This window comes from Cannabis sativa, chromosome 7 (assembly GCF_029168945.1).
Source record: "Cannabis sativa cultivar Pink pepper isolate KNU-18-1 chromosome 7, ASM2916894v1, whole genome shotgun sequence".
In the NCBI taxonomy this organism is placed as follows: Eukaryota; Viridiplantae; Streptophyta; class Magnoliopsida; order Rosales; family Cannabaceae; genus Cannabis; species Cannabis sativa.
Genome location: NC_083607.1, coordinates 55,588,429 through 55,602,919, shown reverse-complemented (window position 1 = coordinate 55,602,919; position 14,491 = coordinate 55,588,429). Strand labels below are relative to the sequence as shown.

The 14,491-nt window shown below is 30.2% G+C and overlaps 1 protein-coding gene across 1 annotated transcript; it reads right to left on the bottom strand.

Moving 5' to 3' along the window:
- Positions 1–778: 778 nt before the first annotated feature.
- On the bottom strand, positions 779–13,128 carry LOC115696710 (uncharacterized). Its single transcript, XM_030623599.1, has 3 exons — positions 12,766–13,128; positions 12,313–12,571; positions 779–1,179 (listed from the first exon to the last, which is right to left on the bottom strand). Exons 1-3 carry the CDS (start codon positions 13,126–13,128, stop codon positions 779–781), a joined length of 1,023 nt encoding a protein of 340 aa, XP_030479459.1.
- Positions 13,129–14,491: the final 1,363 nt, after the last annotated feature.

Below are 14,491 nucleotides of genomic sequence, written 5' to 3'. Positions count from 1 at the left end.
TGAAATCAACTTCTAACAATAAGCCTCCTCTAAAAATAATTTTTTAGCGAGGACTTGTCCTCGTTGTATCGTTTTACCGAGGACATGTGAATTTCTAATAAATGTCCTCGTTATAGACCCTTCTTTTTGTAGTGAAAGAAACAAGTCCCCACATAAAGGCATATGTCTTCAATTATTTCTAATAACCGAAGACATAGGCTTCCGCGTGGAGTGAGACCTATGTCTTCGATTATTCCCTAATAATTGAAAACTTAAATATTTGGTTAGCCATATGAGATAAAATTTAACAAAATTTCTATATTTCATCACTGGGAATATAGTTTGAGAAAATTTTTTAACGAACAAAAAATTCAAGGAAAATTTGATAGTTATTTTTTTTTTATGAATAAGATGATTTCATTACTCCAAACAACCAAATATACAACCAAAGAGCATCCTCAAATAAAATATGAGGACCTCACTTCTATACTATGTACAAATTACAAGAATGCAAATCACACTTTTACAATGAATCAAACCACATTTTGTCACTATTAGAGACTTTCTTTGGCCATATACATGAAACTCTATTCTTAGTTACATTTTGCACAAGTTGAAAAATCACCCTACAGTTATTTTCTTTACCTTCCCAAAGTTTGTTGTTTCGGCAGCTCCAGATTTGGTAAATCAATGCAACAAGAGCAGCTGCGTGCACCCCTCTCTTGAGCTTGCTCATCCTAGCTTTTCCAAGCCACAACACGACCCTTTCAACAGTTTGCACACTAGTCTTCCATCTCAATCAGTTTTTAACCAAATCAAAGTATTCTCGGGAGAAAGAACAAGCAAAAAAGAGGTGATCAACACTCTCTTCTTCATTACTGCTGCATAAATGGCAGCAACTGTCAATCTCAGGTCTGTACACCTTCATTCGATTCTTTGTCTTCAATCTTTGAAGCATGGAGAGCCATAAAATAAAACTATGCTTGGGACAATTCAATCTACTCCACACCACAGATGTCCACTGTTTTTTCACACCAGCAAGTTTCAACTTTGTATAGCCGAGAGATACATTATACTGAGTACAGCACTTTTGTCTTTCATTTTCATCAAAAAGTTCCATGACCTTACCCTTCAAAGCAACTAATTTTCTCCAATACCAGCTATCATTTGTGTTAGCACTATATTGCCACCAATCTGCCCCTTTAATATACACAAAATGAACCCATTTAGTGGGTATACACTTCTAAATAGCTTAATTTTTATTATGCTATACTATCATTTTTGCAGCACATATATTAAATTTCAAATTGTAATATTTTACATAAAATATTTTCAAAAGTTATATATATACATAAAGTGTGGATTGAATTATAAATTGGCTACTTTAATATTAAAAGTGTATTCAATCCACAATTTATAAATTAGATTAAATCTGTAAAATTTTAAACACTCTAATAACTAGACCCGTTTTATTTTTAGTTGCTCTCTTATATTATACATATCACTATTTCGTGTTGATGTTTTAAGTTTTTTTTTTTTTAATATTGGAGGGAAAATTTGACATGAAAACCTCCTTTTTGTGAGGAGAAATGTAAAACAACTAGAACCATTGTTTTTAGTTTCTTAAAATTAAGATTTGTCACTTTTTTTTTTTTTTCAATTACACTAATTATTTATTTATTATTAATGTAAGTGAATAAATAAATAAAATAAACATATCTATGTTTTAGTCAAAATGATGGAGTAGCTATAGCTAGCCACTTGACCGGCCACAAAGTAATCCTTAAGCACTAATGAAAACCAAACTAAAAAATTATATACAACAAGCTTCATGTGAATGTATGCATATTTATAATTAATCATAGATGGTCTTGAATCTTGATATGATAATAATAAGCCATTTATAACCTAGTACTAAGCATAGTATATGTATACATGCATAGATGATATTTATGGAGCATTGCTATTAGGCACCAGTGGTGCCTAGCACCTTTGCGACATGTCGCGTTGCGATTGGCTAGCGATACTCCCTAAAAGCTATTATATTAAATTATATGGGACCCGATACTTAATTAGACCAATAGCGATATTGACACATAAGAAGTTGCTAGGCACCACTTTAACATTTCTCATATTTATGTTATGAGAGCATAGAATTAAGTAGAGATATACACAATTATTTAATGTGCAGAGTTATAATGAAGGCAACTTATTATATACCCATGCTTTCGTTCACTATCTGCCAAGTGGCATAACAATATATAATTAAGCATTGCATATTAGGGCTTAATACATATGAGTCTATATAAATGGGTAGCAGTTTTTTATAATTTTTATTAAAGAAAAATGAGTGAAAAATAATATTAAATTATATTATTAGCAATTAAAGGTAGGCATCTAATCCAATTTATTTTTATTAAACCTATTCAATTTAATAGTAATTGAACTTGAAAAAACATCATCAAATTTAAATTAATTAGACTTAAAAATTTGATTCGTCAATTACACAATTTTATATTTTAACTAAAAAAATATAAAAAAAAAGCACATAAAAACTAAACTACACATAAGTTCTAAGAGTTATTTTTATGAAGTATTTAAGAAGGTGTACTAAGATCCAAAATTAATAAACAAGTATAAAAGAAATTTAAATATTATTATTTTATTATGTATAAATAAATATAAGATGGTTTTAATGTATATTATATATAATTAAATTTGATTGATTTGTAATTAAATTTTGAAAGTATCATTCAATAACTGATCCAATTCAACTAGAATGAATGAACAATTCACATCCACTCAATAATTCAATTGTAATATTGGTATGTAATTGAATTGGTATGGATATTGCTGACCCTTACTAGGAATATTATACCTTACAAGAGTACTAACCTATTGGTACTCTTTAACATTTCTCTATATGATTTCCTTCAAAAACATTTCTCTATATGATTACATTATATATGTACAATTTATTATATTATTATTATTATTATTATTATTATTATTAGCTAGGGCAACATGGATAGAATGAAGCCTCTGTATATATTAGCTATAGCTATATAGGTTACTAAAAAAATAACACATGTTAACTCAATGCTTAGATTCTAATAATCAACCCACTTATTAGAAATCTATATTATATGTCAAGTTTCGAACACCTAATTAAGCTAGGCTAATTAGGGTTAAATAGATTCTAATTTTAAGTACTTTATAGCTAATCCCTTATTCAAAATCACTTTTGTGGTTAATACCAAATAACAAATAAGGTCGACCACCACCAACCATCTCTTTTGGTAACAATTGAGAGTGTTTCCCACCTCCATCCCTTCACTCACAAGAATCCAATCTATATATATACATATATTTATATATAGAGAAAAGAAAAAGATTATAGAGATAAAAGCTAGCTATTGACTTTTAGATTTCACAAGGTTGACATTTTTACACAAAAGGGTTTCACAATTGAAAGCATCCAAGGCTTGATATAACACAATTTCAAAGTTCATACATCTCTCTCTCATACATACAAATATATAAATATATATATATATAATATAATATAATATAATTAATGGGCTTATGATGGAGGCAGAATTAGGAGGAGTCAATGGCTACACAAAACTCACTTGCTGTTTTCTTGTCTCCTTAGCTATACATGTTATGATGATGAAGAAGCCCTTCTTACATTTTATTTTTTACTTTTTTCTTTTACTTTTTTTTTGGATCGATAAAAGATGAAGAGAAAGCTAGAACACAAATTAAAATTAGGGTTAAGAGAAGCACTATAAGACCCTACCATTGTTGGGTCGATCAGGTCCACTGAACCATGTTCCAATGTACACAACTCAATTTATCATATTTTTTGCACCCACCCAAAAAAATAAAAGCTTTCAATATATAATCTGAAATGGAAAATCACTTTTTCCAGCCCCATATCCATCTTGGGGACCCGTCCTAACCAAAAAGAAAAAAGTAGAAAAAAAAAAAAGTGCTTCATTTTCTTTTGGGTGGAGAAGATGGGTAGGCCCCATGTTTTGTCATGCACCAAAAGAGTTTTATAGACTTATCACATAAATAAATAATACCCCACCACCACCAATTTACATCTCTCTCTCTCTCTCTAGAATTGTGTGCCTTTGCTTGCATTTTACTCTTAATAACTCTCTCTCTCTCTCTTCATGCATGATAAGAAGTGTAAAGGTATAGCAAGAAACATATAGATAAATATAGATGATCAAGATTTCAAGAAGAGGAAAGGGAAAAATAGTATAATTGAGGGGATTTACTCATGTGATGGGTAAATCTTAATATGTTTGCTACTAATAATTAGCATTGGCAATATTATCATATATTTATAATATATACTTGTTATCATTAGGAGTGGTATTTAAGTATATGAATTTAATTTGTCAACACTTTCCTTTGAGATAGAAAAAGGCAAGAGAGAGAAAGAGAGACAACTGTTTTAAGTATATATATGTGTGTATATATATATAAATTTATGTTTAATTCAATATTATATTAGGTTATGAATAGCATAATATCGTTTGTCAACATTTGAAAATTTGAAAAAACATTGATCCTCATCAACATGCATGCATGCACATATATTCCTAGTTCTTTGCATGTTACCATATCAGATCACAATTTTATAAGTACTTTCATTCAAATGGTCTCACATAATTATACTTATATATATATATATATATTTAATGCTGCAGTACAAGTACTATAAATTAGATTATTACACATGACTTAGTTTAGGAGAGAGCTTTAATATTAACTATATATTCTATTATAGTTAGAATGTGCTTTTCCTCCTTTTATATATATTACATATATATACGTGAAGAATACTAATAAAAAACTTTAATATTAGATGTGAATTTGTTGTGCAAATAAATATCGAGTCTCACACATATTTTAATTTTAATTAATTATAAAAGACTTGATACTAAATCAATGACGATATTCTAATGTGTTAGACATCTTAGGGTACCTCATAATTAAAGATGATTAATATGCCAAACAATTATTTCTAGTTATTCATCTCACATCTTCATTCCCATTTATATATAAATGAAAAATTATTGAGTAATGATTTTTTTTAATTACTTTTATATGTAATTTTAATATTTTGCAGTACATATTGTATAATTTAATTTAGAATTACAAGGGTTTTTTTTTTCTCTTTGTAGTGTAGTTACAACTACAAGATAATTTATTAATTTTACAAATTTAAATTTAAAAAAAAATAAAAAAACAAACAAACAAAAGATTAAATATTCTAAATTATTTTATAAATTTTAATTTAAATAATTTACTATATATGCTGAGATTAGGATTCAAATTATTTGTTTTGATATTTATATGTGTGCGTACGGCTTGAAATATATTGTAATGCTGAATTTTAAATTATTCAAAAAAAAAAAATGAAAATTTATTAGTGTAACTATATATTATATCGTTACAAGTTTTTAAACATTAAGTACGGAACACACCCTATATATATTATATTTATATAAATATATAAGCATAATAATATATATTTCTTTTCATTAATTTACTCATTTCTATCGATCTAAAGGAACATATAAAATGCATTATATCTCTGTGGTAGTGTTTGTATATGTTAAATTAATTCGTAAGCATTACTTCATGTATTATAATTATATTATAGGTAATTCCAAAGTGCAACAAATATGTGAATTAATTATATAGTATAATTTTTATATATATTTATAAAATAAATATAAAGATGTATATATATATACATATATATTGCTGGTACCATCATTTTGCTGCCTTCATGATCAATACCATCACTAACTCAATTCCTTGGTACACTATCATATTTGTTGTCACTTTCCAATGCATGTTTCCTATTATTTCGAATCATTTTCCTCTGGCCAATCAAAATAATTATCAATATATTATAAAGCACAGTATTATTATATACATGTATGTATTAGTGTTGATCTCTCGAACCACACATGAAATTTATAGAGGTTGGTCGGATCATTCAGTTTAATTGGGCGAATTGGACCTATTTTCAATTAACAGATTGAACGGTTTATAATTTTTTCGGGTTATTTTGGTTTGTAATTTTTACCGATTTTATTAGTTTAGTTTGGGCGAGTTATTCGATTTAGATGGTTTACGAATTTTTTTTTGTACAGCCCTAACTTTTAGGTTTCCCATAGTTTGTACAAGTCCAGAGCATCAAAAATCTGATAAAGGACCGGGGTGAGATGAATTACACTAAAAAAAATATTTTTTGACCATTTGTGGTCACGACGAGTTGGCTTATGTCCGCGGCCAAAATTTGGCAGAATGCATGAATTGAAGATTGGTTCGGTGGCCGCGGCGAGGGTATTTATGGCCGCAACCAATTCTTCACCGCCGCGGCAAGAGGACTTATGACCGCAACAAAAGTTGGGTAGAGAAGGGACGACCTTATGGCGGTGATCTCGCCGCGCCGAGGCTTTTGGTGGCTGCAGCAAGAGAGTTTGTATGACTCGAGGGAAACTTTGTATATTTGTAATATTTTGAGTGTAAACTGATTCTATTTAAGGAAACTTTGAGTTAAAAAGTGGGGATTGAGAAAATTAACCCTAAAAGCAGAAAAAGGACGACAACTAGAGCGAGAGTGGCAACCCAGATCTATTCCACAATCAGTTTCTTTCTTCTCCTTTTATTTCTTTTATGTTAATTGTTCTTTTTAGTTTTATTATAGATATGAACATGAATATCATGAACTAAATTCTCAATTTAGGAATATGATGAATCTTAGTTGATGTTTCCTTGATTTAGTTAATTTGATTGTTAGTTTTTGTTTTTTGGATTGTGTGATTTGTTCTTATTTGCTTTAACTACATGTTTTAGACTAGCCATCTTTATTGTGATAAACATCATACATCATACTCACATATTTAATTCCCAAGCAATAAATCACGCTATCCAATATAAACAATCATTAATAACAAATATTTGTCTAATAAGACAAACTAATGATGTTACTTAATAAAGTAACCATTACTCGTTGTTGCCTAATGCGACAACATTTATACAGTTGCCTAATGAGACAACCAATGTCACTATCATTTTCTAATGAGACAACCGACAAGTAAGAAACCTAACAACGTGTAACACCCTACTAGTTTAGGCGTGTTAACGTGATTTTAAATTAATTATGCAGCTGGTTGCTAATCAGCGTGTTTATTAAAAATCGTAAAAAATTAAAACTTTCTTTAATTACTTAAAAATACTAAAATAATAGTATATATAACCGAGATCCCGTTACAAAATATTTACAAATGTTTCATAGTGCATAATACAAAAGTTATCGCCTGGCGATTAAATAAAATACATCTAGCTATCCCAAAGATCGTACGCTCCAGGCCTAACCGCTCCGACATGTACAATCTTCATCCGCTCACTCTCACGGCTGCACAACTTTAGCCTTGCCCTTACCTACACATGCAAACAATATCTATGAGTCAACAGACTCAGTAAGAAAAGCATAAATAATAACATAACTATAACCCAAATTATAATCAGGTGCCCATACACCCAACCATAACCTTATCCCCGTGTCCAACACGGTTCTGAGTCTAGAACGTTCGTACGATAATACTATTGACCATAATATCAGCCTATACTCGGTACGCTAGTCATACTCTGGTCATACCGATGTGATACTGCCAAGTAGTACAGTACTATCTGCCATAATATTAGCTTATACTCAGTACGCTAGTCATACTCTAGTCGTACCGATGTGATACTGTCAGATAGTACTTAAGCCATCATACATTTATCGATATCCAATATAATACTAAATATATTGATACCGCTATTATAATATAATTTAACAGGCTTAACTAACATGTACGCTAAACATGTAAACACATATACTGTATATCATTATAATAATCTTACCTCGTTTCCGAATTCAGGTGTGACGACCAACTTGAGTGGAACAACTGCTCGATGATTTATAGGCCCCTAAATCACATTATTCGTAAAACTAATGAGTGACACGCTAAATCACTTTTTGGGGACTTAAACTTGAAACTAAAAGTTTTCCTATCGATGGATAACATGACAATACCCTAAATATTACAAAAAGAGGAAAAACTAGGATTTCCTAAAATGTCCCAACTAGTAAATCGGTTCCCCAACTGGAATTCCAGTTCTGTAGGGTTTTTTGGGGACCAACCGAAATCCCGGTTCAGTGCAGAAACTGCAAAAAACCTCACCATAACCTCAAATCGACCCCAAATGCAACTAAACTTTCCAGAGTACCTAATTACACTATAATGAAGAGAATTCATGCAATAAAAACTAGAAACAACCCCTGAAACTCAATTCACCATTAAAGACCAAAATTTGAGCTCTAAAGCTCAAACCTTGTCCAAACACAAAAACCAAGCCATTAAATAACACCAAAACAACTCAAAAACCTTCAATTAAATTACAGAATGCCTTAACACAAACAAACACTAACTACAATAACCTAGAACTCAAAACATACATAAAACACAACATGGAACATAAGAAATCAAAGAGGGAAAGCTAAGGGAAGTATACCTTAGATCAACATAATAAAATTTTGCTAGAAATTGTTGTATTGCGTTGCCTAATCAGGCAAGTCCGTGCCATAGCCTAGCACCGTTTATCGCATAATTGCATCACCTAATCAGGTGAGCCCGTGCCAAAAACATGCACTCATATATCATATAATTGCATCACCTAATCAGGTGAGCCCGTGCCACAACTTGGCACCAATATGTCGCATTGCCTAATTAGACGAGCCCGTACCTACGCTCGGTACTTATCATATGTCATTGATGCCCGTATCTACACGTCGCTAGGAGTAATTGCCTAATCAGACGAGCCTGTACCTACGCCCAGTACTTATCATATGTCAGTGATGCCCGTATTTACACATCGCCAAGAGAAAACCCTACAACGGTTTCATTCAGTGCCATAACCTGAAAATTTTTATATTATTGACGTCGTATCTACATGTCGCCAGGAGGAAACCCTACAACGGTTTCATTGTATGCCATAACCTGGAAATTTTCATATCACTGATATCGTATCTACACGTCACCAAGAGTATCGAATCACCTAATCAAGTGAGACTATACCTACGCTCGGTACTCATATGTCACTAACGCCCGTACCTATGCCCGGTACGTCGCTAGGAGTATCGCACCACCTAATCAGGTGAGTTTGTATATCACATTCATAGCTTCATACATTACCATTGCTCAACCAATCAATCTTTTCATTATATAACAATATTAACTATACCTCAATCTCAATATTAATCAATTCATAACACTATTAATTGTATTATAATATAACGTACTATGCAGTACAATATACTTTTCTTACCTTTAATCCAAGTTCATACATATCAACCAACTCAAGTGGAGAACTATCCCCGATGATCTCGGCCCTATGTCATGACAACGATAAACCAATAAGTGTTTATCCTAAAACACTACTTAATATTCATATAAGACAATCTAGGATTTTCTATCAAACCCCGCGGTAAAAATAAACTAAAATAAAACTTATATTTTGGCTCCAAAATATACACCATATTTTAAAGATCATCGCAAGCTTCAAAACGGTATATAGAACGTCCACAACGGATACCTAAGTGAAAAGTTATGACAAAAATACGATTTCTGATTTCCTAGGAATTTCTAAAAACTATGAAACACGAAAATCTCAAATTTCGTACTCACCAAAACACTATCAAAATTTATCGTAATCACTCCAAACTTCACAGGGCACATATATACCATAAATATTACCATCCTTATGTAACAGAAATAAAAATCGAGCCCTTAAATGAAAAACGCAATTAATGTTCGGACTAAAAAGTTCCAAACTCAATTTCTAACCCAAAATCACCTCAGTTTCAGCAAGAAAACATCGAAACTAGTCTCATGACTACCCTAGAACAATCCTATAAGGTCGGAACCTTCATAAGTACTATTCTAATTCACAAAACCCCCATATGAAACTAATTATTTTTAAACTTAAAACGAAATTAAACCATACCTTAAATTTTTTCTCTTCAAGGATTTGCTATCTTGCTACTACTAGAGCTTAAATCGCTAGATTTTAGATTAAAAATTGAGAAAATTAATGTAGAGGAAGAAAATTTTATCGAATGAGGAAGAACGAGAATTTCGTTCGTTTCGTTTATTTTTACTGTAACTTATAATATATATATTAACATAACTTTATATATATAATAATATTATAACAATATAATAATATTATAATATTAACAAAAATTTTATCAGTTATCTTATTATTTCTTAGTCACTAAAAAATTTCTATTTTTAAGGTATTTGGCCAATTTCGAGTATCCCAAAATACACTGGTATTTTTAAAATTAAATTATCCTAATAATCCCACAATATTTCTAACTAAAACTGTTGTGACATTTTTAGCCTTCAATCGGGTCTCCCAGGTTGTCGAACTTGAAAATATTTTTATTTCACAAATAACTCATATAACGTATTTCAAATAAATCTCCATAATTAACAAATTACGATTATATATCCACTTATCGGATCTTCAGGGTCTCCAAACTTGAAAATATTTTTATTCCACATATAACTCATATTACATTCACACATGCTATATAAATCTTTGTAATTTATAAATTACAATTACACTTATTTACTCACTTATATCAAAATTTAAATTTTATGCTGAAATAGATTAGTAGGATCATAATCTCACTTATTACCTGATTAACCCATAATATAAATATAAACTCTAATTATTTACCATTAAGCTTATTAGAATATTACAGAATCACTTTTAAAATGTTAATTTTTAATTAATTTTTTCCATAAAGTTTTGTAATTTTTTTTTTTTTTGTGGGGGAGAAGTTTTATAATTTAATTAGCTCAAATTTTAATAAAATATTTTAGTACAAAATATATGTTTACTCTCTCTCTCTACTAAATAATGTTTTCCATCTCCCTAAAATATAGATATCCATAAAAGAGAATAAATCTAGAAGGACACCAAGACAGATATGCAGATATTAATTTTAGCAAAACAATGTATTTATTAATTAAAAAGAAAAAAGAAAAAAAAAGTTCATTATGGAAAGATAAAGAGTTAAAAATAATAATTAAGCTTATTAGCCCCACATAATATATATGGTCTTTGATAAAGGACCACTCTCCAACTTCTAGCCCTAGATGGGACCCTTTTGGCAATTGGTTCATATATAGGGTTTTTAGTACATTGAAAAGTTATGCATATATTAAAATGTGAGTAATTTTCAGAAAAGGGCATCATTAGGAGATGAGAATATAAACAAAAACAAGTCCATGCCTAATATATATATATTGTCACCTTCTTTGTCTTGATGCTAACAACCTTATATATCAGAGTTGAAAAATAAATAAATGAAGGTCATGCAATTTCCTTATAGAAAGACAAATCGAACAAACGTTTTGAGGTTTATTAGGGCAAACTTGAAATGATTTTATTGTGGAAACATATGGAATAAGATGATAATTATGTAAAAACAACAAAAGAGAGTAATAGTGATATGTTGAATATTGAGAACACCTCCAATACTATATGCTCCAAATATATATATATATATATATACATATAAATATCATTGATGAAGATATAATTGCAAGAGAAATAATCATGCATGTTGTGTTGATTGACCCACAATATGATTGACAAAAATGGTCAATTCTACTAGATGCCACACTTTTTTGACTCTTCCATCTTTTATTCTTGTATTGCTTTTATTACTAGTACCATTAATCCTATGAAAAAAATGGTTAGTTAGGGCACTATCTTATGAGAATATATACCATATATATTTGTATAGACATATGTATGAACTATATATAATGCTACAATACGTCAGAGGGCATGAATCATGAATCTCCTAAAATAAAATAATATGAATAATATTAATATAAGAATGAAAAATAAAATAAATAAATGAATCTATATCCACTGCTAAAATTTTTATTTTTAGCCACAATAAAATTTGTGACTAAAAATAAAAAAAAAATGCGATAAAACATAAGTTATTATTTTATCACTAAAAAGTTTATAGCTAAAAGTATATTAATCACAAAAATTATAATTATTAATAACTTTTTTTTTTGATGAATCAGCTGTAATTTTCATTGCCACTAAACTTTTAAAACTTTACAACCTAAATGCACCTTCAATGGAAGGCCATAATATATGTATTATCTATACAAGTATCATAGTGAGTTTATACTAATTTTCCAAACCATTCCTCATCACCTTGCTTCATTTTCTTCGGCTTGACACATGAGATTCGCGTTTTGACTTGCCAAGATACTTGCTGGCAGATTTGATGCACAGAAACATCCTGCTGGTTCCACATTTTATCATTTCTGGCTAACCATATTCGGTGAACCAGAGCAGCGAGAGAGGAAGCATACACCTGTTTCTTAAAACTGCTCATCTTGCTCCTTCCTATCCACCTTAACAGCCCCTGGACACAACTAGATTTTGCATGCCAATTCAGCCATTGCTTGAGCTGAGAAAGGCATGAACTAGGAACCCCACAATCAAAAAATAAATGGTCTCTTGTTTCTATTACAACATTGCAGAAAATACACAAAGGGCTATCTATTATTTTGAAAGTGTATAGCCGATTCCTAGTTTTTAATCTATCAAGTGTAGCTAGCCACAACACAAAGCTATGTTTGGGATATTAAGTTTGCACTATACCTCTTTACACCAATGAACTTGCTGCTGTTGGGGAGTCAACATCTTGTAGCCATCTGCAATTTTGTACTCTCCTTTAGTAAATTGATCACAGTCTGCCAAAATCTTCACTTTCTCTTTGGCCTCGACTACCTTTTTCCAATACCAGCTGCAATTTGATGGAGCTTTATAGCTCCACCAATCCTCTTGCTTAACATAGACACAGTGGATCCACTTTATCCATAGATTATCCTTCTTGTTCGCCACCGCCCATACATGCTTCATAATAGCTGCTAAGTTCCATTCTTTAATATCCAAAAGCCCCAAGCCTCCTTCTTTCTTTGATTTACACAATGTTTCCCAGGCTACACTACCCGAACCATTCATATTGCTTTGACCCTTCCATAAAAAGCACCTACAAATCTTCTCAATTTCAGATATTACCTTCTTTGGGAGGATCAATATTTGGCTCCAATAAGTGTGGATAGTCAATAAAACAGCATTGATGAGCACCACTCAGCCTGCACCTACAAATTATTAATAACTTGTTGTAGTTAAAATTAAATTAATGACAACTTATATTTAAATGTTACATTTTATTAACAAGTAATATTTGTTGGATTAAAAGTAATATTTATTCACAAAACATTTATGTTGTAATTAAAAAGTTATCTACAAATTTAGTAAATATTTATAAATATATTTTATTTTAAAAAAAACTTACATATAAAATGGGCTAAGTATTACATTTTTACTGTAATGCGTTAAAAATTACATTTATACTGCCCTCTTTTAATATTCTTTCTTTTATAATGTACAGAGGCTAAAATGAATAGCAACGCCACACCTATCATCTGAAACATCAAAGCAACGCCAAAACAAACAGAAAAACTACCATTAATTATATCGATAAGATAAACCATAAACACTAAAGTCAATGTGAAAACAAAACACAAAATCTTCATCAATACCAGAATTAAACGGATCAAAAAGGTAAGAATCTTAAACCCACACAAAATTGTTTGAATCTGAAAATATAAATGGTGCTCATACATTGATCTTGAATTCAATTATAGAAATGATATGCAGCTCTGAAATATAACTTATATATATGGGTAATGGAACAAATTAAAGATTCATATACATCATTACTGGGATAAAAATAAATTTAGTAATAATTCTCATTAAATCTTAACAGATTTAACGTAGTTTTAGAGTTGTTCTTGGTCATTTATCTTCAATGTATAAGAAATTAAGGATATAGAAAATAATTGGACACCCAAAAAATGGACTACCGTAACAAAAAAATAACAGTGTGTAGTTTTTTTATAGTTGTTTTACTATTATTTTGAGTATGTTTTAATATTAATGTTAGTTTGTTGAAATTCTGTCAAAATATTATTGGGCATAGAATCTATACCAGTACTCTAGAAGAGCAATGATCGATGGGAAGAAGGAAAAAATTATGTTGATTACGAGGTTAGTAGAGAATTCATACCAAAAGATTACAAGTATGAACAGTTCGTACAGATTTTCCTCTCTTCAATGGTGTCCGAACCCACAAAAATAACCCTGCAAATCTAGTACCAAGCAAAAAATAGAATACCACTGATTAAAATATTCAACAATGCGAGCCTCTTCTAGACAAAAGTACAAAACACATAATAATAAGACAAAAGTACAAAACACATTTACTAAATTAACACCACCTGGAGAAGAGAAGCTACTAAACAACTACACATACTCATTG

What these genes read in the sequence shown, in the direction of transcription:
- LOC115696710 (XM_030623599.1), bottom strand. Translation starts at nt 13,128, where the DNA reads ATGAATGGTTCGGGTAGTGTAGCCTGGGAAACATTGTGTAAATCAAAG. An exon ending in AAGTTCATTGGTGTAAAGAG is followed by an intron (nt 12,572 to 12,765) that starts GTATAGTGCAAA and finishes TGCCTTTCTCAG; the next exon opens with CTCAAGCAATGGCTGAATTG. An exon ending in GCCGAAGAAAATGAAGCAAG is followed by an intron (nt 1,180 to 12,312) that starts GTGATGAGGAAT and finishes TGTATATTAAAG; the next exon opens with GGGCAGATTGGTGGCAATAT.